At 36.0% G+C, this 20,065-nt stretch overlaps 1 protein-coding gene across 1 annotated transcript in view; it reads right to left on the bottom strand.

Annotated features, from left to right (window-relative positions):
• Positions 1–20,065, bottom strand: part of UBE3C (ubiquitin protein ligase E3C) — a 72,255-nt gene that overhangs the window by 28,311 nt on the left and 23,879 nt on the right. Inside the window, exons 11-18 of the mRNA XM_066314472.1 lie at positions 14,306–14,392; positions 13,497–13,654; positions 12,716–12,948; positions 9,158–9,262; positions 8,259–8,346; positions 4,831–4,928; positions 1,427–1,559; positions 400–647 (exon numbers count right to left, since the gene is read on the bottom strand). Of these exons, the coding sequence (XP_066170569.1) occupies positions 400–647; positions 1,427–1,559; positions 4,831–4,928; positions 8,259–8,346; positions 9,158–9,262; positions 12,716–12,948; positions 13,497–13,654; positions 14,306–14,392 (1,150 nt within the window). The remainder of the gene's footprint in view (positions 1–399; positions 648–1,426; positions 1,560–4,830; positions 4,929–8,258; positions 8,347–9,157; positions 9,263–12,715; positions 12,949–13,496; positions 13,655–14,305; positions 14,393–20,065) is intronic.

Here is a 20,065-nt window from a genome sequence, read left to right as displayed (position 1 = left end):
CTGTTTAAAATATTAATTTCATATATTCCAAATGATGGAAATGCAACTACTGTCATATTCCTAAAAGCTCCAGGTTGAAAATCACTATATGCAGAGCAGAGTTGGTGACTTCAATCAACCTTAAGCACAAGGATATACACAGAAGCAAACATATGCAAACTTTGCTCAACTGGCAGTCAGGATAATGCAAATTTTCTGTACTTCCCAAGTATATAATTTATTAAAATCCAATTTCAGTAGTAGTATCCATATAGTATTCATATCTAACATCTGAAAGTTACTGTCTCTCAAGTCTGGAAAAATCTTTTGTTTTTCCCATCCACTTCACTTGTTAGAAAAAAGCATTACTGAATAATTTCAGTATTGCCATAGCTTTGTAGTACAGAGCACTGGTTTTACCTTTCCAAGCATTCTCCCAAGGAAGTAGTAATGTCGGGCATACGAGTCTCCAACGAGCATCTGTGCAGCAGGGTTAGGGTAAAGCAGTCCCTCATTGGTGGTTTTAAAAAAACCCTGGTTAGGGTTAAATCCTGATTTGAGGAGTTCATTCAGAAATTCTCTGAAGATTCCACCACCATCAATACCAGCTTCATCAAGACCATGTGCATTAAGTAAGTGAACACGAATGCGCTTTTTTAGGTCAGGTTCTGCAGAGAAAGGAGAGAGACAAACACAAATGCAACTGACTGCTTCAGTTTTGTATGGATAAAAACACATGTAACTACACACACAAACTCTATATGCTAAAATAAAAACTGACCTAGTAAATAGTGGCAAAACTCCTATTACTGGGTTGAATTTTGGAATATTTAGTTTGTGAAACACTCACTTTGTAGAAAAGGTCTTGTTTGAAGAGTCATTAAAAAAAAAAGTGGATAAGACCATAGGTAGGGGAAGAAAAAAAATCCTACAAAACATTTAAAAGAGACCCAGGAATAACTTGAAAATTGTATATATATAAAATACTGCGAGTGCAAAATTCACACAAATTCACACGAACAAGTGATTTAATTCAATGTAGTAAAATTTACAGTCCTACATCCCCCATCATGAAAAAGAGTCCTGCACTATTATCAGACAGATTGTACCCAGCAAATCCTGTTCAGTCCATATGTATTTGCCAGCAGAGATTATCAAAGCAGATAATACCTAATGCATTGCATTGAAAAATAGACAAATTACAATTATTTGGATGAGCAAATGGGAAGAAAAGCACCATAAAAATGGGTTGTAAAGAGGTTATTTAGACTGCAATAATCAGACAGAATACGAGTGAGAATTACTTCTGTAAAAACAAGAAATTTTAACTTCTGAGAACTTTCACATCTCAGAGCTGATACATCTATAGCATACCAGTTAAATAAGCAAATATGAAACTATATAAGAACAATCAAGTGTTATGACAAGCTGATAACTGTAAGCCTACCATTCTCAGGAGAAAGTTTATCATAAGCATCTTCATAAATATAATTTCTTCTGATAGTGACATTAATTCCATCCAAAAATGGCCCATCTCCTTGAACTTCTTGCTTATCAGCATAGATGAGTCTTTGAAAAATCTGTTAAAATTAGTGGAAAGAGCAATCATGTCAATGTGTAGATCTAAATATTCAATGAGAGATGGTTATTTCATTACTGTTACTGTCCTCTGACCTGCCTCACTCATTTTCAAGTGATTTGACTTCTCTCTCATTGAGCTGCAGAAACTTTATACAGAGCCACAACCCATGGAAGGGGAGGAGGGGGACAGAAAGGCAAAGGACTTTTCTGTGCTAAGATACCATCCTCAGCTCTTCCTGCATGAAGAGGTGCATCTGCAAACACTGTGCCAGTGCTTCCAGTTTCCTCTCTAACTTTCAGAGTTCTCAAATGCAAAATACTCAAAAACAAAGGAAAAAAGTCTCATGAGTATTTTACACACACAGAGGTTATTCTCCATACTGGCAAATAATTTTTTGTTGCTGTTTGCATTAGTCAGGGAAATTCTCAGTAATTAAAAAATAGGTACCAATTCCCCTTGTATAAGTAGTGAACAAATGATTCAGACTAAAATCATGGCTATTACTGCCACACTAAAAAAGAACTGGAGCATCATAAAAATCAAAACAATTATGCCAGGTGAAGTACAAATTGAACTTCACATTGCCCATTTTAAAGTCTTCACAACAGGAACCTCTTCCCCTGAAGTGTAACTGTAGCTAACTGTGCTTCTATGTCAACATGTAGCATGGGAGGAGGTTGCCTAAATAATATTCCCTCTATCCAGGACATGTATTTTTACTATATTCTCTCTTGACATCATTCCCATATCCAATAAATAGTCTAGTACATTTTCCAAGGAATATAATCTCCCAATAATATGTCAGATCATTTCTTAATGAAAAAAATTAAGTAAGAGGCTGCAGGGATTTTTTAAAACAGCAAATTTAACATGAAAGAGGAAATCTGACCAGAGCAAACAAAAGTAGAGTAAGGTCTCAAATCTACTGTTTTTATGGGCAACTGTTGCTAGTGGAGAAGATGCTTTCCAACCAGGAACATTACAGTATAGACAAAGCAGGAATCTTTCCTAAGGTACACAGCAGGAAAACAAGAGAAAATAGTCCTAAGCTGCAGCAAGAGAAACAAGGGATGGACATAAAGAAAGAAGTTCATAATAGGAGTGATTAGGTATTGGAAAAGGTTACATGAGAGTTTGTGAATTCTCCATTTCTGAAGATAGACAAAACTCATCTGGACAAGTCTTTGTGCATGCTGATCCAAGTCTGTAATTAATCTTGTGTGAAAACGAAACCTAGAGTACCTCAGAGGTCCCTTCTGGCCTAAATTTTTCTACAGTTTTATAACATCAAGACATGTAGCCACAGGCACTTTTTTAATGTACAGAGCATGAGAATATGCTCATCACCACTCTGCTTCCTGAAGCAGGACTAGATACAGTTTATTATTAATTAATTGAAATTATAATTAATTATAATTATTAGTTATTGTTATTATTATTTCTTTATTATTGTTATCCAACTCAGTATGGAAAAAATCATCTGGTATTACATCTCATAGCAAAACTCTTTGTGGTACTGACTCTGACTCCTTACATAAGCCAATGCTCATGGATATGCTAGCCCTGAAAGTGAGACCTCTAATCCACAACTGAAGCATTTGCAGTGACTTCAGACAACCACAGAAAAACAAGCAATGCTGACTGAAGCACACAACATGGAAAGTAGCATCACCAACTAGTCAAAGTATGGCCTAAGGAGGTGAGAACCAAGGCACTCAATATAATTTGGATTCGTTACCTCCCACAGACTGAAAGGTGCACCCCAATGTGCCTTAAGGCTGAAGGGGAAAACACTCCCTAGGGCCAGAAAGCTGAAGAGCCTACCATGGAACTGGACCCTGCAATTGCTTATAAGAGCATCTGTTATCTGGTAAGTCAAGGTAAAAATGGCATAAAGAAGTCAAAAGATGAAAGGGCATATGAAATAACCCACATACACAAGCAGCACTGATCTCACAATATTAAATTACAGAGCAATAGACAGCAACTGACCAAAAGAAAAACAAAACCTTATCATGGTATTTTCTTTCCTTATTGCAACTTGCTCTGAAGAGGCAGTGGGAGACTCCAAAGGAATGCTGACTCCCACTATTATACAAAAAGCACCGTACACACTTGTTCCTAAGCAGAGTGTAACAGGATCTCCTCTTTAAACTTTCGAAGTTCAGTTGTAGCTTTATCCTTATCTCCAAGCTCTCCATGCCATTGTTACTTCAGTTTTTGTCGTAAAAGCACCCAAGGTTTTATGAATTCCAATTGCACAAAGAAAGGTCTTATGAATTCCAGAACCATAACATGTATGCATCTCAACACAGCTTTAAGAAGTCCAGAGGTTGGGAAGGCAGTGACTAAGTCACGACACAGAGACCCCTGCTTGAGGTCAGTTCCTATGATTTCCCTGTAATCCTAGTGTGAGATCACCATACAATAATGTTTTGTTGGAACAACCGTTTCAGAGAAGCCTGATAAAAAAACACATTTTCTACCAAGCTGCCTCTGTCTGTTTTGACAAATAAAGACTGACTTTCCCTATGGAATTACTCATCAATCCCTTGACAGTGTCTTGAAATGTAACATTTCAAAGACAATTTAAGGACCAGCTTTTAAATCATTGATACTGTTGAAAACTAAACCCGTTAAAAAAAAAAAAAAAAGTGTTTAACAGAAAAAAAGCTTTAAGAATATTCACAATGCAAACTGAAATAGGTAACAGAACTAACAATTACATCTACAAAATCTGAAAAACATTCAAAAGCAAATCCAATCAATCAAGTACAAGAACCTTGCAAGCCTTAAGCTATACACTCTATTAAAGTACAGCTACTCAGCTACTCATGCAGGAACATAATCTCTAAGTGTTAATTTCCCAAAATGGAGATCCATTCTCTCATTTGGAGCACACCCATCCAGTGCTCCCAAGCCTCCAGCTGTGACCCTGCACTCTGGTACCGACACTGTGCCACCACAAGAGGGTGCAGTCATATAGAGCCGCTTCTGAACGAGGACGGCAAACTGCTCTCATCTGTCTCGGAATATGTTTCGAACTCTAATGCTAATATTACTAAGGGCAACGTAAGTTGGAAAGTAAGAGAGAAGTCATCAACTTCAAATGTTCAGTTGCTGCATGAGTACTGAAGAAAAACAGTGCAGACTGCCATTTCCTGCTGTAGGGAATCGATCCAGTTTCTGCTTCACTAAGTGATTTTTTACACTTACTCAAAACAAAAAGCTAAAAAAACCAATTGCATATTAAATTAAAAATTAGGTACCTTTACTCTTTCTTCAAAAGGAACTACAAAAGGTAGCTCTGTCAGAATTGCAAGTTGTCGTTCTTCAGATACAGACAGAGGTGCTGGTTCCAAACCCACTTAAAATAGAAATAATAATTTTAAAAATTTTGGAAAGAACATTTTTTCAAACATTTTATTCTGTTTCAAGTGACTCAATCTACTTTGTATAAAAATACATACACTGAAATAGTTTCTTTACTACATATTCACTCAAAGCCTTACCTTTCTTTAAACATTAATTGCTACAGGCAAACTGAAATATAAGTAGTGAAAACACATGAAAACAAAATGCATATAAAAATACGTACTTCTGTACCCCTATTTTAGTCAGAAAAAAAATCTTCTTATTGACATTTTAGTTAGGAATTAGGAAAAAAATGCATGATAGAAGACAATTAGTAACTGTGATGATTTAGAATTTTCCTTGCAGGAATATACAGTATTCCTACTCTCATGCTCAAAACTGTTTAGAGTCACTGTGCTTTCAACTACATCACTACCGTCAATCAAGTCGTTTTAGGTAAAAACCTTAAGAATTAAACCAAATCTAAGGAAACCAATAGAAAGATAACATTTATTTCAATGAGTTTTCTCTCCTAACAGCAAAGTCACAGTGACCATATTAAATCCCAATCACTGCAGAAATAGTGAAAATATCATCAAGAACTTGCATAATGTACTTAAGACAAAAGTATTGGAGAAGAATTCAAGAAGCCACAGCAGAGAGGCTCATTCATGTAGTTCCCAAACTACTGTGCAGCTCCTTTGAACCCACAGGGGATATTTTTGGGAAACAACTCAACTCTTGGTGATGCATAGTAGAAATGACAATCCTCCTCTAGTTTCATGTGAGGAAACTCAGCCAGTGAGCACATACCTGACTGTAAATTAATTAAGTGCAGGCAGTATTGCTCACTCCTGAGCCACTGTGGCCAAAGGCCCTCCTCACTTCAGTCTACAGAGGTAACAACACCCAGTTACTTGGCTGTTTCATTTTCATGTTTAATAACCACCTCTCTGAAAAAGACTCCAGAGTCTGGACAATTCATAAAGTGTATTACAAGTATTATAAGTAAATCCTTAATTTCACTACACTGTCTGGAAGTTTTGGTAACAGTTTCACAGTTTTTTCTTTGGCTTCTACCCAGGGTGACAAGCATCTCCTGCAATCTTCTGGACTGAACACTTCAATGTTATTTTCTGTTTGTTTTTTAAATCCTCAAAGCACTTTAAGTAGTGATATTTTAAGCACCAATTTAATAGGAGATGACCCTAAACATCACTAATCTTGATATATATTCATTGGAAGCAGGTTTCAACATTGCAAGCATTTCAAACTTCTGATAAAATGCTTATTTGTGATTACCTTTAGTTTACTTAGTAAACATTTTTAATTAAAGTCAATGTATGAAGCCTATTAAGCTAACAGTTAAAAGCATTTTAAATGAAAAGTGCATGTACAGCAAAGGTAAACTACTACATGACTTCGACAGTTCAATTATTTCAGTCAATTAGTCAATTTTATCTGCATTTCTCCATCACAGCCTCTTTCTTTAAAGAGAAATATGGGATGGAGTCATCAATACAGAGGGCATTTAGAACTCACAAGTCTGCCATTTAAGTAAATGAAAAAGCACAAATAAACATGACCATATGTGATTCAGCAGTACTTTCATGCTAATTGGCTTTAACCCATATGGAGTCAAGAGGGATTAAACAAGTCATGTGCACAAGGTTACCTGCTTGTTTTCACACGTTCGTGTTGACTGCACTTTCATTTTAGCCTGATTTCATATAAATAAGGTTCACATGAACACACTGTCATCTTTCCTCACCATCTTGCCTCCAACACACCTCTTAAGCTCATCAGCTGAACTTCAACTCTGACAGAGAATAGGAGATCCAAAAATACCAAGTATCGAGAAAATTTTCAATGGGCCAGAGAGGAGAAATTCCTTTAGCAGCCTGAATAGAGGCTCAGCCAGGAGAGCAGAGCTCCCTGTGCCAGCCAGGAAAAGGAGGGCTCACAGCTGCTCACACCACCACAGCACAGGTATTCCTTATCCCCCAACTGCCCACACCAGGGGAGGCACGAAATGGAGAGAACTGGGGGCATCTGGGGAAGGAAGACGTGGCACAGAGCTCAAGGTACTGCAGGTATGAGGGCAAGGAGACCAGAAGAATGTCGAAGTGATAAATGTAGAATAGCTTTGACAGTGGAGAACATCCAGACAGTATAAACAGCTGTGGAAAGTCATGTAGGTCAGTGTAAGAAATAAAGGATTGCTGAGGTGGAGAAGTGGTGACCTCCAAAAAAAGAAACTAAACTGAAAAAATACATAATTTAAAATTCTCAGCAGTACTTAAACTGAGCCAACTAGTTATTATCTGGCAATTACACTAAAAAGGTAATCAAAATAAACTTTTACCATCATAGCTACTCAAATAAAAATTATCACTAGAAGTTTTTAGGCTTCAACTCTGGACAAAGCTCTTAATTCTGTACAACTCTACAGCAGCATTCAAAGAGTACAGCCTCTCCATGATCTACTGTATCTGGCTAAACTAGCTCAAGCAGATTGCATTATCTTAAAAGAGAGGAAGGACTCCTGTAGATGAATCATTTTGCCACTTAAAGGCCCCATTTTTAATTCATTATTAATTCTGCACAAGTGCCAGTGATTTAATGATTATTTAACCTGATCACAGAGAGGTAAAATTCTAGAATAGTGAGGCTGAAAAGGTATGAAAAGCTGGAAGAAACAGACTGTCTACATAAGAAAGCATATTGGCAGAATTAATCTGGTTGTTTTTTTAAATTTACCCTGATTGCTAAGTCTGTGCCATTCTCAAATCTTTCTCTGCAAGTTCCATAAAATCCTGATATTTTGAGTAATTCAGAGGTTTAAGTTTCTGCCTTATCTAATTAGAGACACTGTTTATAAACAGGAATTAATATTCACCATGCAAAGCCTGTTTGTTACAGTTTAATACATATTGAAACTGTTTCTTTACAGTATACAGTTAAAGCAAAATCTCAATGCTTTACATCTTCTAAACTGTATTAATTTTCTATTCTATGTAACTGCCCTTTATACATATTAATACATTATTTTAAAAACACATAATTTCCCCACTTACCATTCCCCCTCATCAATGCCAGCAGAAGCTTGGGCAAAGAAATTAAATTAAATAAGAGTAAACATTCTAAACATATACGCATGTGCATACAAGTACCCATTTTTTCAAAATATATTAACCAAAATTATCAAAGATTGTCTTGCTTTTGGCTACCAAGATTTTAATACAAAATACTCAACTGAGTTCCAGAAAAGACAGATTTCTTTGCATAAGGCAAACTCTTATTTTGACTTAGCAAAGCTGAAATTGCATAGACAGTGTCTTACCATCCAAAGTAGATTGCAGAGGTCCTATTCTCCCCATCCTCCTGACTCTCCAGACATGTCTGGCCGATGGCACATACAGCTGTGTGACCTCACAAATTAACAGGATTTCACAGTTAAACAGGATCTAATTACACATCACAATTTACTATTGCATAGTAAATACACAGAGCTGTCACATGCAGGAGTGTGTCTGAATGCCTTAACATCTTCATTTCTGCTGTGCCTTACAGGAGAGCTGCACAGTTAATAACAATACAGTATAAATCCCATGTATTTAAAAATTCCACACCATGTTACATTCAGTTCTGGTATTTATAACACTAGAGAAGCTGACTTTGAATTTTGAGATATCAAATATTCTGTTTGTTTTGTATTGAGCATGTGTCATGATTCAAAGGAATCTAGTCCACAGCAGGTGTTAGCTTTTTCTCTTGCACACACATAACGTGCTTTTTGAGATCAATATAATTCTTTTCAAAAGCTCTTAGAAAAAAAAAAAAGTAATTTCGAGGTGAGGTAAGCACAGAAAATGCTGAATTTTCTTTTATTTTGGAAGAGAATTTTCCCCACTATAGAGCAATTCTTTCATTTAGCATTTTTACTACGAGAAGATGCAACTAAATGCTACCAGATTTCCCAGTCTCCTCTGCTATAAATGCCAATGATTTACACTCTTGCGCTGTAGGGCAAGTTCCCCTTTATGGATTGGAAATGTGCTTTAACATACAATTTCCTTAACAGATGCAAGACTCTTACATCAGAGAAAAGCAACATTATTCCAGGTTTTAGACTGTACAATCTGTGCAACATCAACATCACTAATACTGTCAGGAGCCAAACACTTCGCCAGTGAAAATCTGGCACCTGTAAGGCCTTGTGGAAAAGGACATGACTCTTACCTTATCTGCTTTAATGTTCTCTTGTTCAGAGAGCCAGTGATTTGGTGGACAGAAATTTCTCCTTGTATCCCTCGATTTCAACATTTTCACTAAGTTTGTGATGACCTAGGTGTCAGAAACACGTACATTCAGTATACATTTAGCACTCTGAATGAAATTACGTAATTCACAAAGCAAAAGCTTTTTTAAAAAAATCAGTCGCGTATAAAATTGCTGCTTATTTTTAACTCACAAAAACTTGCTGTTAGACTTAAATACCTGAGAATGAAATTAAGTAATCATGGTTCACTTGCAAGACATCAAAAAAAAAAAAAAAAAAAAAAAAAAAGGCTTATTTAAGTCTCATTCCAAAATCTAGGAACAAGGACTAGATAGGATTTAGCAATACTGCACACCTCAAGCGCTGCATGGCAGTTCAGAAAAGCCCAAACAAATCATTACCAACATTAAACTACTTACTTAACGAAAATAACACCTAACCAAGTATACACACAATATATATTATGTATGTATATAATGTTCTTTTTATCTTCCTAGCAAAATTGAGAGGCTGAGAGAAACTGTTATCATGGTCACTATCTTTGCAATTTTAGTGTTTTTCCTGGCAGTTTCCCCCAATGCAGAAAAAAGAAATGAAAGTAAGTAGAGAAACCAAGCTAGTAAGTTCTCCACCTCAAACAGAACTGCCCTACTCAGTTGCAATGCCTTCTGTCCAAAGCTGAATCAAGTTCACCCACCACTACATAAAACATAATTAAGTGGAATCAATAGAATAGTAAATTATCAGGCTAAAAAGACATTATCACTGCTACAATGAACAGCCATCTGTTTGGCAACTTCAAAGTACAGCACTTGAAAGATGAGTAAGAAAAAGATGTACACAGAGCTTTCCTGAAATCATCTTGCAAAAAGACAGTCTTAATAGACAGGTGTCAAGAGTAACAAAGTTTAATGGGCCTTCTAAAGGATTCTGTGTCTACATGCTACACAAAAGAGCTTTTAACATCCAGTTTTAAGGTAATGTCTTCATTCAAGACAGAACAAAAAATGCTATTAAGGGAACTGTCTGATTACATGGGAATTTTCATCACCTTATAAAATTCAATGCAGGTTGCATGAGTCACTGAACCTCTCTGGTCCCATTACCACTGTAAGTGAGGCAAACGTTTTTGAAAAGGAAAATAAAATCAGAAAAGACTCTCCACAGGAAGACCACATAAATACAATATTTTACAAGCAGCTAATGAAACTTTTAAGGAAGCTGAATCAGAATAGGTGAAAATGGAGTTTCTCCTGCAGAATGCATGAATACTGAGAACACTAACCCAGCTGCCACCCCAACTCAGCATTCCTTTGTAAAAATTTTCCTAAGTATGTATTCCATTGAAAAGGAAGATGTACTACAAAAAATAATATTAAAATGGGGATTTCTTTGCAATAAAGTGTTCAATGCAAGCAGCATTTAAAATTCAGCAAAATCAGAAATTTGATTTCACAGGAATAACTCAAGATAGTGAAATAATTCTTTTGTTTAACAAAACAGAAGAAAGGAGGAGGTGAAAGAAAAAAGGAAAAAAGAGAAATTAAAAGCACAGATGATAAGGAAGGAATATGCCTATTTTTGGGCCATCAGCTTGCAAAAGCTTTAGCAAAGATAAATCCCATATACTTGAAAGATGTATTTGACACAGTGCAAAAGAAAGAAAAAGCATTTTCTACTTGAATTTATAATTAACTACTTCAGTTTTGTTTCAATGATTTGGAAGAAGGTTCTGCTGGGTGCTTACTGGCAGGAAGCAATTTTGAAGCTGCCTTCAAGAAAGACTCAGTGCTATCACAGGAGTCTTCCTGACATTAACTTCAGCCACATTCAATTTTTATCTATAACAACAAACATGCATCCTAAGATGCAAGCAAGGGAAGTTTTGCTATTATCTTCTCTTTTTGGGGTAGAACTGGAGCCTTCCAGATACCTTCAAGACTTGTATTTCCAATTCAGCTGATGGAAGACAACCCTGGCTCCTGAACATAGTAAGAGCACACCCAGTTTTGACAGTTTCATATGAGTTTCATTTCTGACTGCCAAAGTGGGATAAAGTAACTCAGCATTTTACAACTTTCTGAATGACAGCAAAATATGATCAAATTCACCTGAAATCCACCAACTTACACAAAGATTAAGCATAACAAACAAAAGCAAACGAAAAGGAGGCATGATATGAACTGCATGCACAAAAATACCCCTAGACTGACATCCTTCTCAGAAAAAAAAGACATATTGGGGGGTTTCATTAGAGACCTCAAAATCAAAAGTTTATTGGCAATTTAAAGACAAATATGTAAATCAGATTGTGCAAATATTTATTAGATCAATCTGTGCAAATTACAAATTCAGTGGTGCATTAGGACTGTATTCAATGCAATCAAAACATTATCAGTTACTCTCACTGCTATTAATGCTTATGCTCATAAGTGAAATGTGTTGTAAAATCAGGCAGAATAGGCTGGATAGAGGCTACCTTAGACTTGTAGAATGAATAAGCATTCCTTAATTAGCCCATCAGGTTAAGTGCAAGCCTTAATGGGCCTTTCCTAAAGTCTAGCATGACATCTTTCTCCAAACATGGCCAAGAAGAAAGTTCCATTAGCAATATTAATACAAGCTTAGTTGATCATTTTCATTCAATTAACTTCTTTCAATTAAATAGATAGCTTGACAAAAGCAGTGATAAAAGACCTGAAGGGACAGCTGATGACTCGAACTGAACATTAGTGTGCGAGAGGTCGCCAGTATTAAACAGACTGTAAATCTAGCATTCAATTTGGAAAATGCATTTCTTCTGCTCCCACTTCTTTAATGAGCAATTTTAGCTGACTAGATGTGTTTGCTGCAGAATTTTCATGACAAGTCAAGCACTCCTTTTTTTCACCAACAGTTATATTAGGGTTTTTTTTTCTTGCCAACGTTTTCAGCTTCTCTTAACTCATGTCTTAGCTAGGATGCCACAGATAAAACCAGCAGAAAAACACTGGTAGATATCCAGAAAGAACATGCATTATTAAATTCACATCTGTTAAGCCAGATTCACCTTCCCTTTAGTATTCCAGCAAACCCAAAATGAGGAATACCAACAGGTTTTAGGAGAATACCAACAAAACCAATGCAGCATGGTACCAGTGTAGTGAAGCCTCCAATACAGAAGTACCTGAGTAATCATTAGATTTTGTTAGAATTTCACACCTATACAAAAGTTATGACACATGCTTAAGCACCTTGCTGAACAGGAGTCTGAGTTAAACCCCATATTTTACACAGTAAATGTTTTATAATCAAGACAAGCAAGAAAACTGAGAATTGAAAGAAGGAAAAGAAAAATGTTACAGTTATCAGAATTTAGTTACTTGAGTTTAGCACATATGCCAAACAGCAATCTGCCCAAATCCACATTCCTTGTTGCAACAGCAATAACATGAGAGGAAAAAAAAAACTAATTTCATATCTTCAGCAGAATCAGAAAAATTTAATTCAGCTATGTTCTGAAAATTGACAGAATTTACCTTGAATAATTGAATCCACCTTTTCTGTTCTGTCTGTATACATTGCTGCATTTCTGTGTTTTTTGTTACTCCAACACTTCTAAAGGCTGCAATATATTCCTCACGAACCTCTGGCTTTGTTTCTGGGTAAGCCAACTTTATGATTCCTAGACAAGCATCTCGAAGGCAGCGGGAGAGTATCACAAGCTCTTCTAGTGTAAAAGGCATCATTGATGATTGTCTTTGACCTACAACTACATGAAACACAAGTTGAAGTTTGCTTAAATGACTTAAAAATCCCACTTGTTTAATTAAATTTTAATATTCAGACACATCATATGGTAGAGAAAAGAAACATCACCCAAAAAGAGAATGAGTGAACATTTAGAAAGGAGATCAAATCTTGGGACTGCGTGCAATCACAATTATTTTAATTACAGTATCCCCTTATCTCTTTTGTGATTCCTGCTATGTTAAATTTATACATTAAACTACATGTTCAGTCCAGAAGAAGTTTGCTCTCTTCAGTAACTCATTAAAAATTATCATGATTAAGAACTTCACATCAGACCCTGTGTAAAGCTAGGGTTCCCAAGGTGCAGACCATTAATTTTTCTCTCTTTTTTCTAAGTGCAATCACCATAAAAGAGCCAGCTGACAGCTGAGTGCTCAAGGGACCATCAGCAAGCCAGCCCAGAAGATCCTTCCTCCCAGATGTCAGCAAATCATTGCCCAGGGAGCTCTCCAGCCTCACACAAAAACATTTAACAAAGCAGTGCTATTTAGTATGTTCAGAACTCACCTTCTATTGGGTCACCAAAGAATTCATTATCATGAATAGAAATAAGTGAGTGACTAAACAAAGAACTGAAAAGGTAGAACAGAGGGATAATTCGGCTAGAGTCCTCTAAAGACATTGGAGAGCCTCTTGAAATCACTTGAAGAAGTGGCACCATAGACCTTAAAATACAAAATGCAGTTTAAAAGAGAGGGTTAATAAAATACTGAGAAAGTACTACCTTCAGCACTCTAGCAAAAGAATGTGGTAGTAGCTCCAAGAGCAACATAACAATGGTGTTTTCAGTTAAATAACTATTATTTCCAATTCTTGGAAAATAAGGTTACTCTTCACAAGTTCTTGTCCCTGGTACCTCAGTGTCTCCGTGACCAACAAACCTGGGCATTAACTAATAGAGACTGCAGACACTTTGGAGACACAAACAAAGGGAATAATTCCCTGAATGTCAGCAATGAACTTATCTGTAGGTCCAGTGCCTCAACTCCCAGGACAGTGGTTCTGCCACCATCTATTTCTGGACTAGTCAGAGCATGTGAGATAAAACTCACAAACTTGAGATTAACAACCTGGGGCTTCAGTGTTTGTTACACTGACACTTGTAAGCACTCCAAGAATATTCCAAGAACTTCAAGCACTACAAAATGTTCAACTCAAATAAGTATTTTCTTTATTCTGTCTGATTTCCAAGATTTTGCTCAGTTTTATGAAATCACAGGAGGTAAGTAACCATACTTCTAACTGTCCCATTCACTTTTGACTAGGTATGTCCTACTTTAACAAAGAATCAGTTCCAGAAATGGTACAATACATACCCTGTAATCATTCGTGTAGTCATTGAAGATATCAAATACCAAAGATGCCTCAGGAATCTGGCATTAAAGGCTAAACTATAAAGAAGCCTGCAAGAAGAAGTTGAAATAAATTTTGTCTTCCAAAATACTGTTCCCACAAAACACAATGTTTCTGTAAGAACTTTTCTGTCAAGCATTTCTCAGAAATTAACAATTTAAATTTACATTTTCAAGACGAAGGGTCTTAGGGTTAGCCCCAAAAAGCTTAGGGAAAGCCCCAAAAGCTGAAAACCTATCATATAAAACTTTACATCAAAAATAACAGTTTAAATTAAATCAGCAACAAACTAGACAACATAAACCCACATTTCCAGTCTTTTGCAGAATTCAACATATATTAATAAAAATAATGTAATACTGAATTTATGAACTGGAACTTTTGAAATTCTAATATAGAAAATGACACCAAACTAGTCAACATGGCACATCTGTGGTTCTTCTGACAGTAACAAACACAGCAATTTTTTGCAAAAGGTATATTAAAATACCTTCATTTATGTCAGAACTACAGCACTTTTGCTGGTATACTCAGCTTGGCAGAGAGAAATAGAACATCAATGGAACAATGTCAGGACTGCTACATGTACACTAACCCATCTGTAGACTGAAAATTGTTTCTTATTTGAAAATATCTTATTAATTTGTAAATGTGTCCTTTCACCAGTCAGTTACACACAGGACTGACTTTAACCACATTACTTCAGACATGATTACAGTATCAAAAACATTTTATAGAAAAGATAAATAAATAGCTTCCTGAAACTAAAAGGCCACCCCTAACGTATTTTCTTCCCTTTGCAGGAAACAACATATGAGACGAAGTCATTTGAAACAATGTCTTCTAGGAACCAAAGGGGATTTCACTGACTAAGCAGTTATTTTTCATGTATCAAAGAACAGTATTCAGTTAATTTTTCTAGATGCTACTTTCCTAGGTCTCCTAATTCCTATTAGGAACGAAGTAAAAAAAAAAATGAGATTGACATCTCTCAGTGTTTTGCAACATCAAAAGTCTCTGTAACCAGGCATACAAGAGATAGGAAACTGGAAAATGGGAGCAGGGAGGGGACACTATCCTCTGTCAGAAAACAAAGTATTTATTGTGGACCACATGGGAATTAAAATTTGGCAGATGGCAAAAGGAAAAGAAGCACACATTTCATTAAGGGAAAAAAGTTACATATCAATAAAGGCTTAAAAACATTGGAGAATGGTTTAATGCCCACACAAGAACACCTCCACACCCTCTGACAAACCAGTGCACAATGCCACATGTCCCTGGATCCTGGCTTGCTGGCTGCTCCTCCTGCTGCCTTCCCACAAGCACAGCCTCACTCCAGACCCCACAGCTGGTCCTTTCCAGTTCACCTGCATCCCCCAGATCCAGCTGCACAGACAAGGATCTGTGCCAGGATAAAGCAGCATGAGGCAGGCAGAGCTCCTCAGTAAGCACAAAGGATCATTTCACAGGTACAGGGAGTTTTGGAAACAGAGTAGGGCCATGCAGAAAAATGGGAAATGAAACAAGCAACCTTGAATTTGCAGTGTGCCTCTTTGAATTTTAAATGCATAGATCAGTACCATCAAAAAGAGTTGGGAGCTTCACTCATTTCAAAGAAATTGCACATTGGGGACATTACCAAGTCCAAGCCAAATTTGAAGCAAGTGAAGCTAATACCTCTTTAAGATAAGCTTTGCTGTTACATGAAGTCCTACTTCACCTATGTGGTTTTTTTGAAAAAACTCATCCTGAATTTGATACATGAGAATTCTATTCCCTTCTGAAGTCACATTATTTCGACATTTGGTGAAAATTATGCATTAACATGTAAGGACAGCCCTATCATACCTAACTAATTTAGAAAAAGGATTTGTATTTTAATGTTGAAATATCTGAATGATAGTTTAGATGTCTTGGTTTCTGAAATGAGGAATTTCCCCAGTGACCTTCAGTTTTCGGCCTCATATCTAAAATGAAAAGCAATTTGGCACCTTGCCTTCAGATCTCATGCAGCTTCCGAGTAAAAACTTGTTAATATCACAATCATCCCTGGAAATTATGTAACACTCTGAGCAGAAATGAACAAACATTATGGACAGTGAACCTATCATAATGTAATTCATTTTTCCATTCTAGCAATATTCAGCAGTAATGAAGGGGAAAAAAGGACAAACCTTAAGAGCTTATAATAATAACCTTTGCCTAAGTTTTAGCCATTTTTATTCCATATCCGTCATTCAGGCAGTCAATTGAAGCAACTGCTCTGTTTCATGGCTCAGTTCCAGAAATGCTGAATGCATTCAGCTTGCACATTTCCCTTTCCTGAAAATCTGGTTAAGTACAAAAATGCACATTTGGAAAAAGGTGGTACCAATAGCCTGTTTCACTAATATGAAATAACTGTAAATATGAAACAAATAAACTCATCAGTTCTAAAGCTTCCATTCTCAAGTTTCTGTACTGTGACCAGAAAACAAACTGGTCATAGAATGGTGAATTGGACTGTGTGCTAAAAGAGATTTGCATGGCTAGATTCACCTGAAACTTAATCCATTGCAGTAGTAAAGATGGCAGAAAATACCAGCTACCTTCCCACTCCAAGTACAGAAATCGGCTTTCGAAGTTGAAAATGACAACTGTAACCAAAAAAAAAAAAAAAAAAAAAAAAAAAAAAAAAAAAAAAAAAAAAAAAAAACAAAACCCCCAAACAACAAAAAAAAAAAAAAAAAAAAAAACCACCACCAAGGATGGCTTTGAAAAGCTGTATCCACACAAAATTTGCTATAATAAAGTCTCAAAACTTCTGATTTCACATTGACAAAAAAGGACCATCAAAAAGAAAAAAAAAATAAGTAAAAAATTAAAACTTTGAGAATTAAAATAGGTCAAAATCTACCTTATCTGGTCTTTTTCCTTGTCAGAGAAAGAATGTTCATCTGCTTTAAAACAGCCTTTCCAGGCAGAGCTACATTAAAATGACAGAGTGCAAGAATTCCTGATAAACAGTGGAAGAGTACAGGGATGGCTTATATATCCTGAAGAAAAAGCCTTATGAATCCACAAAGTTTAGAGATCAGCTAACATAAAGCTTGAGTGTCCATACAGTCTTGATGACTTTTTTCTTTAAAAAAAATTCCACACAAAAAAATCTAGAAATAAAAAACATTACAGACATTTAAATTTTTACGTAAACTTGTAAAAGCTAACTCAAGAGTTTCATTTTCAATATTTCCGCTATTCCAAAAACAACCCAAGCAGCTAAAGTTTAAATTCCTCATACCTGGAGATTGTGCATTTTCTTGAAAATCTCACTGAATGCCACCAACTTCTTTATTATGAGATTATACATGTTTTATGTAATGGATTCATTATTATATTTTCTGTAAAGTCCAACATTAAGATTTAGCATGGTTGTTTGGAAGAAAGAAGCATTTCTGCGCTATCAGAAAGGATAAACTTCTTTCAAGTGGAAAACCATGCAGTGCCTCAACCTCAGGCCGTGACAGAGTTAAATTCACTTTGGTGATTCCTGTTAAGTATCAATTTTAATCATACCAAATTAAATCATCTGTTCCCAAAAGTAAGTACATAACGATCATTTATTTAGAACCTTGTTTCTCTCTCTAGGTATCTAATTGTCCACAAAGGCCACATGATTTATGCCTACTTGCCAGAATAGCATTTTGGGCACCTCTGGTTTAAAAAAAGTGTCAAATTCCTCCTGTGCAATGGGACAGATTAAATGACCCATTAAGCTTAATTTAGCTAAGGCACCACTACAAGTTAATTAGTTAAAGGCAAGATTTTCAGTCTAGGTCATAAATTGGGCCCAGTTTCCCACAGAGACCATTTAAGTTAATGAAGAGAATAGAGCAGAATGAGAGGAGCTCACACAGCCTGCGACAGGTCACTGCTGCCAGGGCAGTGCGTTCTGTCACTGCACAACTGGGAGGTGTCACAGGTATGAGACAGCAGCAGCACAGCCACTGCTAAAAGAACCCTCCTGCTCTTTAGGCTGCTTTATGCTTCTACATCTGTTTGTACTGGACCAAGAACATAAAGCAAAGCTTAAAACAAGAAGGTTAAAACTGCATATACAATGGTTTTGGCTTTAAGAGAAACAGCAGTGTCAGAACGCAGCCTAAAGAATGATCCCAAGAGTCCCATGTAAAGCCTGTAAATCTCAGCACACACATGAAGACTGCTCAGATCCCACCAGAGTGGCATTTGCCAAACAATTCTGAACCACAGGCTGAGATGAGCAGTGTTACAGTCATCAAGCAGTGGTGATGAACAGTGACAATGGAGCTGTTAACCCAAGGTGAGCAAACCCGGGACTGATGTCACAGCAGCAGCACAGCTTCCATCACTATTTAATACTCAGCTGTAATAAAGATGAAGTCTAAGGTATTAAATTACACCCCAAAATATTTTACAGAAATAGAGCTTAGTATTTATTTAAAGTATAGTTTTGATGAAGAAAGTCTTGCAAGTCGCTTTGTGAGAACTACTGTGCAAGATACAAGTTTTCTCTTTTTTTTTTAATAACTGTATTCAATAATATGTATCAACTTCATAGTGAAAATATTAAAGCCCCATCCTTTTTGAAAATAAGCAGAACTCCCAATGGCTCCTTTACAATCAGGATTTTATTTTACACCTCTCATCTGGGTTACTGAACACACGCTTCAGTGTGTTCAGTCAGGTTTTTCTTGTACTGTGACTTTTTTGATAGCATATTTCCAGAATTATGCAGAGTTCATCAAAATTCCTAATAACTAACGCAAAGCAATGTGTTTTTTCAGTTATTCACTTCTGGATCTCTCCATCCTGTCCAGAGCATCAGAAAATAACTTTACAGGCTTGCTCCTTTCAAAACTACATTATACTTGTGGGTCTCTTGTTTTTGTCTCGGTATCTGTGGCAAAACCAAGGAAAATACTGACTTGATTCAGCAACAGCAGTGTTCCTAACACCATACAGTATCACCATCATCAGCCAAAGTATAAAAGTACTGAGAAGCCTCAAGAAAAAAAAAATAAGCATTAACAGAGTGACACAAATCTATATTCTGAAATTCTCATCTTTGTCCAAGAAGGAAAAAAACCCCTCAGAACCATTAAAACAATACTGAGATATTTGTCATTTGTTCCCTTCTAAAGCCTGCACTGATCTTAGCCCAATTTTCTTGTTATTGAAAAATAATTTTCAATTAATACTCTATTTATCATCCCATTTTTCAGATTTGAAGAGTCTGTGTTTTTATCATTATTTTATATTACAGATGTATATGCTGTTAAATAAACTAAGTATCTCTAACAACTCCTTCTATCTTAAACCATATGATCCAGTATGATTCCAAACACGAAACAAAAGAGCACTACTAAGCTCTTAGAATATACTAAAAATAATTTCAGATAAATTATTTTTGCTTAACTATTTCTACATGGTTTTATTAAGTGGATACGCTTCACTCTGGGTATTAAGTAATTTAAAATTTACAAAGCAAGTGTAGCATTTTTCAAAAGACTATCACTAAATTTGATAAAATTTTTTGGGCACTAAAAAACAATCACCAGACAAATTTTAAAAAGTGAAATTCAATGACAAGAAGTCTTTTAATTATCTTTTTAAATGCCACAAATAAGCATCATCTGTCCTGCAAAAAACACTCAAAAATTATATTTAGAATAGCTGCTTGGTAACTTAGGCCAAGTCTA

The sequence above is a fragment of the Sylvia atricapilla genome, chromosome 1 (genome assembly GCF_009819655.1).
Source record: "Sylvia atricapilla isolate bSylAtr1 chromosome 1, bSylAtr1.pri, whole genome shotgun sequence".
NCBI classification, from domain to species: Eukaryota; Metazoa; Chordata; class Aves; order Passeriformes; family Sylviidae; genus Sylvia; species Sylvia atricapilla.
The sequence above is the reverse complement of the archived record's forward strand: the minus strand, read 5'-3'. Positions and strand labels throughout refer to the sequence as shown.